General features: G+C 40.1%; 1 protein-coding gene and 1 long non-coding RNA gene across 2 annotated transcripts; both read left to right on the top strand.

Moving 5' to 3' along the window:
* Nucleotides 1-200: 200 nt before the first annotated feature.
* On the top strand, nt 201-6060 carry LOC138880179 (uncharacterized). The gene is made up of 3 exons (XM_070159851.1): nt 201-636; nt 5861-5967; nt 6052-6060. The coding sequence occupies exons 1-3, from the start codon at nt 201-203 to the stop codon at nt 6058-6060; spliced, it is 552 nt and encodes a 183-aa protein (XP_070015952.1).
* Nucleotides 6061-13252: 7192 nt separating this feature from the next.
* On the top strand, nt 13253-13890 carry LOC104242906 (uncharacterized). The gene is made up of 3 exons (XR_011402860.1): nt 13253-13324; nt 13475-13579; nt 13675-13890. It is a non-coding gene; the product is annotated as an uncharacterized lncRNA (long non-coding RNA).
* The last annotated feature ends 304 nt before the right edge of the window (nt 13891-14194 follow it).

Genomic DNA, 14194 nt, shown 5'->3' on the forward strand with positions numbered 1-14194 from the left:
CAGCAGGCCATCCCAAAAAGGTAGTTCTGGGTGGAAGGGCCCAACCCCGATGTTATTCCCTTCCAGCCAGGCCCGAGGCTGAGGCTTCAGATGCAGTTCTTACAGGTACGGTTGTGGTTTGTGATAGAGATGGTTCAATGTTATTTGATCCAGGGTCTACATACTCGAATGTGTCATCTTATTTTGCACTGTATCTAATCATGACTAGTGATTCATTGAGTATTCCTATCTCTGTATCTACACCAGTGGGTGATTCTATCATGGTTGATCGAGTCCAACGTTCTTGTACTGTAGTGATTGGGGGTCTTGAGACTCGTGTAGATTTGTTTCTCTTAGACATGGTTGATTTCGATGTTATATTGGGGATGGATTGGTTATCACCGTACCACGCTGTCGTGGATTGCCATGCCAAGGCTGTGACTTTAGCTTTACCGGGTATGCTTTGTTTAGAGTGGAGAGGGACTCTTGGTCATCCTACACGTAGTGTTATCTCTTATGTGAAGGCTCGGCGTAAGGTAAAGAAGGGGTGCTTGGCCTATTTGGCTTATGTTCGTGATTCCAGTACTGAGGTTCCCTCTATTGATTATGTGCCCATGGTTGGTGAGCTTCCTGAGGGTTTCCCTTCAGACCTGCCGGGTATGCCACCCGACAGGGACATTGACTTTTGCATTAATTTGGCTCCGAGCACTCAGCCCATTTTTATCCCGTCGTATCGCATGGCCCCGCTAGATTTGAAATAGTTGAAGGAGCAGTTGCAAGACTTACTTGATAAGGGTTTCATTATACCCAACTTTTCGCCTTGGGGTGCGCCAGTGTTGTTTGTTAAGAAAAAGGATGGTTCGATTAGAACGTGCATTGATTACCGGCAGTTGAACAAGGTCACAATCAAGAATAAGTATCTAGTTCCCGAGGATTGATGATTTGTTCGATCAGCTTCAGGGTGCCAAGGTATTTTAAAAGATTGACTTGAGATCTGGCTACCATCAATTGAGGATTAGGGCATCCGATGTCCCTAAGACAACTTTCCGCACTGGGTACATGCATTATGAGTTCTTGGTTATGTCATTTGGGTTGACCAATGCCCCAACAGCTTTTATGGATTTGATGAACCGAGTGTTCAGACTTTATTTGGACTCGTTCGTGATAGTCTTCATTGATGATATTTTGATATATTCCCGCAGTCAGGAGGACCACGAGCATCATCTCAGAGTGGTTCTTCAAACTCTGAAGGATAGTCAGCTATATGTTAAGTTTTCGAAGTGCGAGTTCTGGTTGAGTTCAGTTGCATTCATGGGTCATGTTGTATCAGCAGAGGGTATTCAGGTTGATCCGATGAAGATTGAAGCAGTCAAGAACTGGCCTAGACCAACATCAGCTACAAAGATTCGGAGTTTCTTGGGATTGGCAGGCTACTATCGTCGGTTCGTGGAGGGGTTCTCATCTATTGCATCCCCAATGACCAGGTTGATCCAGACGGGTGCCTAGTTCAGATGGTCGGACGAGTGTGAGGCGAGCTTTCAGAAGCTCAAGACAGCTCTGACTATGACACCGGTGTTAGTTTTTCCCACAGGTTCAGGGCCTTACATAGTTTATTATGATGCTTCTCGTATTGGGCTTGGCGCAGTGTTGATGTAGGATGGCAAGGTCATTGCCTATGCTTCGAGGCAGTTGAAGATTCATGAGAAGAACTATCCGATCCATGATTTAGAGTTGGCAGCCATTGTTCACGCATTGAAGATTTGGAGGCACTATCTGTATGGCGTGGCGTGTAAGGTGTTCACTAATTATAAGAGTCTTCAGTACTTGTTCAAGCAAAAGGAGTTGAATTTGAGGCAGAGAAGGTGGTTGGAGTTGTTGAAGGATTATGACATCACTATCTTATATTACCCGAGGAAGGCCAATGTGGTGGCCGATGCTTTGAGTAGAAAGTCAGCCAGTATGGACAGTCATGCTTATATTCCGGTCGGTGAGAGGCCACTTGGTTTGGATATTCAGGCTTTGGCCAATCGGTTTTTGAGGTTGGATATTTCTAAGCCTAGTCGAGTATTAGCTTGCGCGATCACTTGTTCTTATTATTGGAGCGTATCCGTGATCGGCAGTTTGATGATCCCCATTTGTATGTATCGAGAGACATGGTGCAGTGTGGAGGTGCCATGCAGGTTACCTTAGGTGATGATGGAGTTTTGACATTGCAGGGTCGAGTTTGTGTGCCTAATTTGGATGGGCTTCGAGAGTTGATTTTAGAGGAGGCCCATAGCTCCAAGTACTCTATTCATCTAGGCGTCGCGAAGATGTATCAGGATTTGCGGCAACATTATTGGTGGCGTATAATGAAGAAGGATATTGTTGCATATATGGCTCGGTGTTTGAATTGTCAGCAGGTTAAGTATGAGCATCAGAGGCCTGGTGAATTGTTTCAGAGGATTGAGCTTCCCGAGTGGAAGTGGGAGCAGATCACTATGGACTTTGTTGTTGGAATCCCGTAGACACGGAGGAAGTTCGACGCAGTTTGGGTCATTGTTGATAGGCTGACCAAGTCAGCGCATTTCATTCATGTGGTAGTCTCCTATTCATTCGAGAGGTTAGCTGAGATCTATATCCGGGAAATTGTTCGTCTTCATGGTGTGCTTGTATCTATCATTTCGGACCGAGGTACGCAGTTTATCTCACATTTCTGGAGAGCAGTTTAGCGAGAGTTGGGCACCCAGGTTGAGTTGAGTCCAGCATTTCATCCTCAGACGGATGGGCAGTCCGAGCGGACTACTTAGAATTTGGAGGATATGCTCCGAGATTGTGTTATTATCATGTTTTGGGTTTCAGCACGGTTCAGTTAGATGGTGATTTGACTTATGATGTGCAGCCAACAGCTATTTTGGAGCGTCAGGTTTGAAAGTTGAGATCAAAGGATATAACTTCAGTGAAAGTGTAGTGGAGAGGTCGGCCCGTGGAGGAGGCTACTTGGGAGACTGAGCGGGAGATGCAGAGCAGATATCCTCACCTGTTTGAGGCTTCATATATGTTTCTTGACTCGTTTGAAGACGAACGTTTGTTTAAAAGAGGGAGAATGTAATGACCTGACCGGTCATTTCATGATTTACTGCTCCATTTCCTCAATTTTTGCTTCTTATTACTTTGTTTACCGGTTCTATGTATGATCGAATTGGTTGGCTCGGGCTAGGAGAGGTTTTTGTAAGGTTTGAGACACTTAGTCTCTTTTGAGGAAGCTTAAGTTGGAAAAGTCAACCGGATGTTGGCTTATGTGTTAATGGGCTCGGATGTGAGTTCCGATGATTTGGATAGCTTTGGGAGGTGATTTGGGACTTAGGAGCGTGATCGGAATGTGTTTTGGAGGTCCAGAGTAGATTTAGGCTTGAATTGGCGAAATTGAAATTTTGGCGTTTTCTGGTTGGTAGGTGAGATTTTGATATAGAGGTCGGAATGAAATTTCGGGAGTTGCAGTAGTTCTGTTGTGTCATTTGGGATATGTGTGCCCAATGTATGGGCTTCGGGAGTTGATTCTGAAGAGGCCTATAGCTCGCGCTATTCCATTCATTCGGGTGCCGTGAAGATGTATCAGGATCTGAGACAACATTATTGGTGAAGGAGAATGAAGAAGGATATTGTGTGATTGAGGTTCGTGGGATCAGTTTTTGCCCTTAGCGGAGTTTGCCTACGGCAAAAGCTACCAGTCGAGTATCTAGATGGCTCCTTATGAGGCTTTATATGGTAGGCAGTGTCGATCTCCGGTTGGATGGTTTGAGTCGGGAGAGGCTCGGTTGTTGGGTGCGGATCTTGTTTAGGAGGCCTTGGACAAGGTCGCGATCACTCAGGATAGGCTTCATACAGCTCAGTCCAGGCAAAAATGTTATGTAGACCACAAGGTTCAAGATGTGGCTTTTATGGTTGCTGAGCAGGTATTGCTCTGGGTGTTGCCTATGAAGGGCGTGATGAGATTTAGGAAGAAGGGCAAGCTCAGCCCTAGGTTCATTGGTCCATTTGAGATTCTTGATCGAGTGAGAGAGGTGGCTTATAGACTTGCATTGCCGCCGAGCTTATCAGCCGTGCATCCAGTGTTTCATGTGTCCATGCTTCGGAAATATTACGGCGATCCATCCCACGTGTTAGATTTCAGCACTGTCCAGTTGGACAAGGACTTGTCTTATGAGGAAGAGCCGGTAGCTATTCTAGACCGGCATGTTCGTCAGATGAGATCCAAGAGTTTCCCTTCTGTTCGTGTTCAGTGGAGATGTCAGCCTCATGAGGCATCGATCTGGGAGTCCGAGTCCGATATGCGGAGATGTTATCCTCATCTTTTCCCCGACTTAGGTACTTCCTTCTTCTGTCCGTTCGAGGACGAACGGTAATTTTAGAGGTGGAGAATGTGATGACCCAAAAGGTCATCACTTATTTTTAAATTGAATTCTATGCTTCCGAGGCCTTGAAAATCTCATTTAGAGTCACCTCGACTTGTGTGCATAGTCCGAGCGCGTAGCCGGAAAGCTTAAACATGAAATTTTGTGAAAAATGATGAAATTTGATTATAAAATGAGTAAATTTGACTTCGGTCAGTATTTTGGATAAACGGATCCGGATCCGTAATTCGACGGTCCCGGAGGATCCGTAGGAAAATATGGGACTTGGGCATATGTCCGAAATTGAATTTCGAGTTCCCAAGCTCGAGAAATGAATTTTTAAGTAAAATTATTTCTGAAAATATTTAAGAAAATTTGAAATAAAATTTGATTAGAAAGTGATGGTATCGGGCCGGTATTTTGGTTCTGGCGCCCGATACAGGTCTTATATATGGTTTACGTCCTTTCTGTAAAATTTAATTAAAATCAGACGTCGTTTGACGTGATTCGGACTTGAATTCAAAATTTTGAAACTTGATGAAGTTTGAGAAAAACTCTTGATTTTGAGGTTTGATCCATTGTTTTTGAGGTTATTTTGGCGACTTAATTGCACAGATAAGTTCGTATGATGTTGTTGAGTTAGTACGTGTGTTTGGTTAGGAGCCTCGAGGGCTCGGGAGTGTTTCGAGAAGTTTTGAACTTACGAGATTTTGCAAAAAATCTGCGATAGGTGCTTAGGCCTGTTGCTCTTCGCAATCGTGTAGTCACTCTCGCGATCGCGTAAGATAAATAGGGACAGGGTTATTTTTGTTCAATACGAACACGAGGGAAGGATCGTGAACGCGGAGCACTGGGGGTTGCTCTACGCAAACACGACCCGCGTTTCGCGAACGCATAGTGTAAATGGGGGCTGGTATGGAATTGCACATTTTCCTCTACGCGAATGCGGTTATAGGCCCATGAACGGGAAGGTCAGTGGGGCCAACCCTTTGTGAATGTGTACGAGGAATTGCGATCGCATAAGCCTATGTAAGGATACTCTTCGTGAACGCAGCAGACCCATCGCGAACGCGATGAAGGTCTGTCCAGCGATTATAAAACAGTAGCTAAAACGAGAATTGTTCAAATTTTCATAACTTAATCCTCTCAACTCCAAATTGGGCGATTTTTGAAAGATGATTTCACCACAAACTTATAGGTATGTAATCATAGACTCGTTTTCTTCAATTTCCATTAACACTCACTAGATTTTTAGGCCTAAATCATGTGAATAAGGGTAGAAAATTAGGGATTTGGGTAGAGTTAGGGCTTTTTAACTAATTGTAATTTAGACCTCATTTTGGGGTCAAATTCTGGAAATAATTATATATTCAGGCTCGTGGATGAATGGGTGATCGGATTTTGGTTCGAACCTCGTGTTTTGACCAAGCGGGCCTGGGGTCGATTTTTGCGATTTTGGGAAGAATGATTGGAAAGTTCTAATTGAACATTGGAATTGGATTGTTTAGCAATTATTGATGTTATTAAGTCAATTATGTATAGATTCGATTGGGTTGGAGCCGAATTTGAAAGGAAAAGAGGCATTTTAGGATTGAGTTTGCCATGGAAGTTTGAGGTAAGTGTTCGGTCTAACCTTAGCTTGAGGGATTAGGAGTTGAGTCATATTTGCTACTTGTTTCTTGTTGATTACAACGTATAGGCATGGTGATGAGTATATATACGTTGGTGTCGAGCATGACCGTGAATCTTAAATTAAAAGTTGATGCGTTTTTAATGACACTTCGGATGCTTTAACTAATGATCTTCTATATTGAGCAAAGATTTATTTTATCCTCGTAGATCTTATTTATGATTGAGTATTGTCATTAATTGAGCTGAGTACAAGCTGAGTTAGGATTGGTTATAGCTGATTCTCCCTTGCCGGGATGACTGTTTCAATATTGTTGTTCCCTATCTGGGAAGTTATTATATTGCTTTTGTTTCCTTGCCGGGAAGTTATTATATTGCTTTTGTTCCCTTGTCGGGATTTCTTGTGTTTTTGTGATGACATGTAAATGGGAGTGGGTGGTACACCTACCACAAGAGATAATGAAATGGGAGCAGGTGTTATGCCTACCATAAGAGATAATAAAATGGGAGCGGGTGGTACGCCTACCACAAGAGATAATAAATTGGGAGCGGGTGGTACGCCTACCACAAGATATGATGAAATGGTAGCGGGTGGTACGCCTACCACAAGATATGATGAAATGGGACCGGGTGGTATGCCTACCACAAGATTGATGAAATGGGAGCGGGTGGTACGCCTGCCACAAGATATAATGAAATGGGAGCGGATGGTATGCCTACCACAAGATATGAGAAATAGGATGGGTTGCACGCCTGCAACAAGATGAAACTGAAAGTGAAAGTTGCCTTTATTTCTCTTTATCCATGTTAGAAGTTAAATTGTAGTGTCCTTATTATTCTTTGATATTCTATTTTATCTGCTACCCCTGAAGCATGTTTCCCTTTCCCAGCTTTAATTGTTTATTTCCTTCAATCTTCCCGCTATATATATATATATATATATGCACAGGTTTATCTGGAGTCTAGTCCTAGCCTTGTCAGTACCTCGCCGGGGTTAGGTCAGACACTTACCAACACATGGGGTCGGTTCTGCTGATGCTACAATCTTCACTTATGTTCAGATACCAGAGCCGCGTTTGGGCAGCAACATTAGTTCGAGAGCTAGCCTTCAGTCCACCGAGACACCGAGGTAGCCTTGCAGACGTCCGCATGCCCGACGTCTCTTCTATCTTATTTTGTATTCTGTTATCTCATGTATTCGAGATAGACAGTATTATCTTTCTTTCAAAACTGATGTATGTAGTGTTCTTAGTAGTCCGTGGATGTTGTGACACCAGGTTCTAGGTAGAGACATGTACTGGTTTTCTAGATATCTTGGTTTCATATTTATTTAAGACTTCCACTAAATTTTATTCTCCGCTGTCATTTACATGCTTATTATTGTTAATTTAATGGGTTAAAAATAAATGAAAATGAAAGAGTAAATGGTTTCGAGGTTCATGGCTTTCCTAGCTTCTACGAGTAGGCGCCATCACAACTTCCGAGGGTGTAAATTCCCGGTCGTGACAATTATGCGCTCTTTCCAAGTGTCAACTGTTGAATAGGCCATGTGTTAAGTCAAATTTTTACTACTACAATAATGTCACCACCCATTTCCATAATAGGTTGTGAGGGCGCCCGACACCGGCAAGCCGATGCGGAATATTTCTAACATCTTGTATTTATTTTATTCGGTTTCAAGAGAAATAACCATTTAAAATTAGAATTCAATACTAAAAGAGATAGATTTCGTAAATAACATAATATTACAAATCCAAAATAAGTCTACCAATGTGTGTGTGCCAGAACCTGGTATCACAAGCTACGGGTGACTAGTAGAATATACACAAAAGAATAATACATTATCCTACTGTCTGAATCAGGATAGACAGAAAACAAAAGTACAAAGAAAGACTTCTTCGGCCGCGGATCGGCGTGAAGGAGAAGCAGTTCATTGTAGAAGTCCCAAGTGTGCTCACTGATGCACACCAAAATTATATCCAGATCCACCTGCCTCAGATCTTGTACATTTAAGTACAGAAGCGTAGCATGAGTACATAAACAACATGTACCCAGTAAATAACCCATCTAATCTCGAAGAAGTAGAGACGAGAGGTCGACTCGATACTTACTAAGGTCAAGTAAAATGAGAAGAATTTATAATAAGAAAGAATAACTCAAGTCATAAGAATAACAAGTATGAAACAGAAATTCTTCCTTTAACCCTCCATAGAGAGTGTGTGTTCATATATAATTAAACAATTATGAAGTCAAATCCACAAGTAGAAAGCTAAATAACTCATGCACAGATAATCACCAAGGAAAGTACTGTCCGATCCAACATAAAAATAAATGTGCACTGCCGAGGGTCGAACTCCGGTTGGGTGGTTTGAGCCAGGAGAGGCTCGGTTATTGGGTACAGATCTGGTTTAGGAGGCCTTGGATAAGGTGAAGATCATTCAGGATAGGCTTCTGACAGCTCAGAACAGGCAGAAGAGTTATGCAGACCGCGAGGTTCGAGATGTGGCTTTCATGGTGGGTAAGCGGGTATTGCTCCGAGTGTCGCCTATGAAGGGCGTGATGAGATTCGGAAAAAAAGGCAAGCTTAGACCTAGGTTTATTGGTCCATTTGAGATTCTTGATCGTATGGGAGAGGTGGCTTATAGACTTGCCTTGTCGCCTAGCTTGTCAGTCGCGCATCTAGTTTTTCATGTGTCCATGCTTTGGAGGTATTACGGTGATCCAGCCCAGTGTTAGGTTTCAGCATTGTCTAGTTGGACAAGGATCTGTCTTATGAGGAGGAGCCGGCAGCTATTCTAGACCGGCAGGTTCGTCAGTTGAGATCCAAGAGTTTCCCTTCTGTACGTGTTTAGTGGAGAGGTCAGCCTCCTAAGGCATCGACATGGGAGTCTGAGTCTGATATGCTGAGCCGTTATCCTCATCTTTTTCCCGACTCAGGTACTTCTTTCTTTTGTCCGTTCGAGGACAAACGATTGTTTTAGAGGTGGAGAATGTGACGACCCAAAGGGGTCATCACCTGTTTTCTCATTCATTCCGTGCTTTCGAGGCCTTGAAAACCTTACTTTTAGTTACCTCGAGTTGTGTGCGCAATACGGGCGCGTAGTCGGAAAGCTTATATGTGAAATTCTGTGAAAAATGCTAAAACTTGGTATTAAAATGAGTAAAGTTGACTTTGGTTAATATTTTGGGTAAACGGACCCGGACCCGTGATTTGACAGTCCCGGAGGGTCCGTAGAAAAATATGGGACTCGGGCGTATACCCAGAATCGAAATCTGAGGTCCCGAGCCCGAGAAATAAATTTTTAAAAGAAATTATTTTTCTGAAATTATTAAGGAAATTCGAAATGAATCTGGATTAGAACGTATTGGTATCGGACACGTATTTTTGTTTCGCCACCCGATACAGGTCTTATATGTGTTTTAAGATGTTTCTGTGAAATTTGGTTGGAATCAGACGTCGTTTGATGTGTTTCAGACTCAAAGTTTTATTTTTGAAAGTTTATGAAATTTGGAAGAAATCATGGATTTTAAGGCTTAATTTAGTGTTTTGATGTTATTTTGGCGATTTGATCGCACGATTAAGTTCGTAGGATGTTGTTGAGTTAGTGTGTGTGTTTGGTTAGGAGCCTTGAGGGCTCGAGAGTGTTTTGGGAGGTGTTTCGGAGTGGTTTTGGCCTTAGAAAAGTTGCAGAAGTTTCAGTTCTGATGTCCTGGTATTCAATTCTATGCGATCGCATAGGTAGCATCGCGATAGCATAGAGTATCTTTCAAGTGCCCCGCATTTGTTCTATGTGATCGCATAGATGCATCCGCGATTGCATAACTTAGCCCAGTTCCTTCAGTGCGAATGCAATCCTTGTTCCGCGATCGCATTTCATTAAGTCCAAACCTGGAGTGCACAACCATTTCTTCAAGGCGTTCGCGGTCTCCATCATGCAATCGCAATGACCAACTTCCTTTCCACTGTGCGATCGCATAGCTCCCTCCACGATCGCATAGAGCAAATAGTGCCCAGTTATATTTTTAAAAACAGAAAACAATAGCTACCGATTTCATTCAAAAACTCACGAACTCTCTTCTTCCCCAAGCACTTAGGAGTCCATTGAAGCCCTCATTCTTCAAGACCACTTGGGTTAGTAAATTCTCACTTAATTTCTTCATTTTTCATCATCATTTATCAAATTCCTAAGCTCAAATCATGAAATTTAGGGTAGAAATTGGGAGAATTGGGTAGAGTTAGGGCTTTTCAATTTCTCTTGATTTAGACCTCGTTTTGGGGTCGAATTTGAAAACAAATTATATATTTGGGCTCGTGGGGGAATGGGTGATATGAATTTGGTCTGAACCTTGTGTTTTGACCAAGCGGGCCCGGGGTCGATTTTTGGAATTTTGGGAAGAAAGCTTGGAATCTATATTTAGGTGTTGGGTTTTATTTGTTTAGCATATATTGATAATATAAAGTCATTATTGTATAGATTTGATTGAGTTGGAGCCGAGTTCGAGAGGAAAAGCGGTAATTGAGGTTTGAATTGGCCATGGAAGTTTGAGGTAAGTGTTTGGTCTAACCTTAGCTTGAGGGAATAGGAGTTAAGTCTTGTTTGCTACTTGCTAACTGTCGAGTACGATGTATAGGCATGGTGACGAGTATCTATACATTGGTGTCTAGCATGACCATTAGTCCTTAAATGCGATTATCATGATCTTGTTGAAATTTCTATGCTTAATTGAGGATTCCTATATAATGTAAAGAACATATGAAAGACAATATGATTATCTGATTCTCTGGAGCATTGACTCGAATGATAAGGTGAATTATAAAGTAAGAAACGAAAGAAAGATATGGTTTAATGGTTACTCCCTTGTCGGGACGTTTTGCTGGTTGTTGAATTTCTCCCTTGCCGGGATATTGAGTTTATTAATATTGTTCCCTTGTTGGGATTTAACTGCTTTATTGTATTCCCTTGCCGGAAGTTTCTTTCATTGTTTGTTTTTGCCCCGTATTTGTGACTGTTGTTTGGATGAGGGAGAATAATATTGGTGGATCGGGTTGCACGCCGCAACAATGATAAATGATATGGATCGGGTTACACGCTGCAATAATGATGAATAATATGGATCGGGTTGCACGCCGCAATAATGATAAATAATATCTATATGGATCGGGTTGCACGCTGCAACAATGATATTTATGGGTCGGGTTGCGCGGCACAATAATGATATTTGAGGGTCGGGTTGCACGCCGCAACAATGCTAAATTATATTTGAGGGTCGGGTTGCACGCCGCAAAAATGAGATTTGAAGATCGGGTTGCACGCCGCAACAGTTGTTGATTCAAGTGTGTTTTATTTGGAATATTCCTTACTTGATTCGCTGTAAATTCTTTGGCTGCTTCTATCTTTATATTTGGTTTCTTAATTATAAATGTTGCCTCCCCATAACATGTTTCCCCCTTCTGTTTATTGACTGTTTATTTCCTTTATTTCTTTCCGTTGTATGTATATATTTGAACTGCACAGGTTTATCTGGTAGTCTGGTCCTAGCCTGGTTACTACTTCGCCGAGGTTAAGCTAGGCACTTACCAGCACATGGGGTCGGTTGTGCTGATGCTACACTCTATTCTCTTTTGTACAGACCCAGGTTTTGGTCAGCAGCTCCAGTAGCGTGGGTGCAGGTTTCCAGTCTAGCAAGACACCGAGGTAGCCTTGCAGGCATCCGCAAGCCCGGCATCTCCTCTATCCTTTATATTTGATTGTTATCTCATTGTATCCGAAACAAAACTGAGATGTTTCTTTCAGACCTTGTATTTAGTATTCTTAGATGTTCGTGAGTATATGACTCCAGTTCTTGGGTAGAGATTCATGTTGGGAATTCCGTGTTTTATTCAGTTATATGAAATTTAAGACTTCCGCTTATGAATTTAATTCTGTTGCCTTTATTTTAATGCTGTTAATTATTAAAATGGAATAGGTGCTTAATGAAAAGTGATTAAGTTTGGCTTGCCTATCTCCTACTAGTAGGCACCATCACGACCCCCGAAGGTGGGAAATTCGGGTCGTGACAAACTCTTTCGGTATATATTTTCCCTTACTTTTGTTTCATTCTTTCTTTTACTTTGATTTATAATTCCAATTCTAATTACCTTATCTCCAATTAAATTGGTTGTTTTCAAGTGTGCAAGATAGTATTATTGATCTTTATTCTGCCAATTCTTTCATTTGTTTCTTTATCATCGTTGTTAAATTTTTATCCTTAAGTTTTGGAAATATTATTTTTGGTCTAAATTTTGCATGGAGTATACTTAAAAAAATTTAAATTAATATTATGATCTAATTATGAATATAGTTTACTTTTTATTATTTTTAATATTTTTAACCTGTTCCACTAATTTCGATAGAATTTACATGAATTTAATTACTTATTTTATATATAAGACATAATTGGTAATAAATATAGAAAGGTGTTCTCTTAAATAATTTTATGTGTAAATCTTGATAATTAAATATTTAAAACAATTAAGGGTATTTTAGTAAACTTATCAGTCACAGTAAAACACAATACAGTCAAACCAAACGAGAAAATGTTATTTAACAACAGCATACAATACAATCTATCCAAATATTGTATTCATAAAAACGATACGATAAAATACGATACAGTACAATACGATACATTATAAAACGATGGGTGACAAGGATCCAAACAGAGTGTAAGGTGTTGGAGTGTTGGCTTAATTTATAAACAGATAAATAGTTGATATAGTGAAATGCCATGTTTATTAAGTAGTATCATAAAATGGAAATGCTAACATTCTTGCTCTTTGGAGATGTAGGGTTTGGAGAGGGGCTTAGCTTAGTGAAAATACTTTTCAAATCAAATTAACTTATTTAATATTAGAAGTTAAATGGAAGTAAAAGTAATTATTAATTAATTAACCATGGTACTAAGCAAAATTACTGATTAGTCAAATTTAAATACTTTTCAAATCAAATTAAATAATTTAATCTCAGGAGATTCATGAGAAGATGCATAAAATCTTTGATATATGGTAAAATTGTAATTTCTTTCACTAACCTTCCATAGACCAAAGAATTTCTTTGACCAGCTAATCAAATTTCAAGAATTGAAAGTAAGAATATTTTCTAATTGGAAATAGCATTATGACAACTTTATCTTCAAACAAAAATTAGCAGGTTCTTGAATCTTAATGAACCAAATATTACTACTATATAATATGGTGATCATAAGTATTATAAGTAAATTAAAAAAAAATATTCTTCTACACAAGATGGCCAAGACTTTGCTGACTCTTTTTATGGTAGTCACCTTATTGATTGTTTCAAGAGGTAAGTTTATCATTGTCTCAATCATTTTCAATCACTTATAAACTCACATCATGATAAATATATGGTTGTTTAATTTTAGCATGAAGCAGCATATTTTACTTGTCACATATTCGTAATTTATATAGTGACTAACAATTTTGTATTTTTCAGATGGGGTGACATGTGAGACATCATGTCAGACTATAAGAGATTGTCGTTTTCTGCCTTGTTATCCTAACTTTGTAGGTTGTATCGGTGGGAAGTGCGTATGTAAAGGTCTCTCCTTCCTTCTCTCACATGCATCCTTTCTCATATTCTCTGACTTGTTATATATATGTTTGCAAGGTGCTAACGAGTTTTCTAATTTTCAGATCCGCCGCCAGGAACGGTCATGTGTGTGGGTACCTTTGATTGTGGACGTTTTATGAAATGTAACGTTGGATCTCCAATATGTGTAAAACAGACATGCATTTGTAGTAATTAACTCAAGACAATACTCGTTGAGTACTAAGTGTCGTTGTTGTTATAGAGGTCCTTATTGGTAGATGAATATTGTGTTCAATTCGATGATGTTTACTTGAAGAAATAAATGGCAATAAAAATTTGTAGGGGTGTTTACGGTTCGATTTGGTTGGTTTTTGATTAAAATCAAAACCAAACCAATTTAATCAGTTTTTAAAATTTTAAAATCAAAACCAAACCAATTTAATCAGTTTTTAAAATTTAAAAATCAAAACCAAACCAAATTAAATATAAACCATCGATTTGATTGTTGTTGGTTTGATTCGGTTTGGTTCGGTTTTTCGGTTCTTAGTAAGCTAATGATAAGTCGATAATAGTAAAACAACGCTAGACAATAATCTGAAAATAATTTGCTAAATTTATACTTTT

Source organism: Nicotiana sylvestris, chromosome 10 (genome assembly GCF_000393655.2).
Source record: "Nicotiana sylvestris chromosome 10, ASM39365v2, whole genome shotgun sequence".
Classification (NCBI taxonomy): Eukaryota; Viridiplantae; Streptophyta; class Magnoliopsida; order Solanales; family Solanaceae; genus Nicotiana; species Nicotiana sylvestris.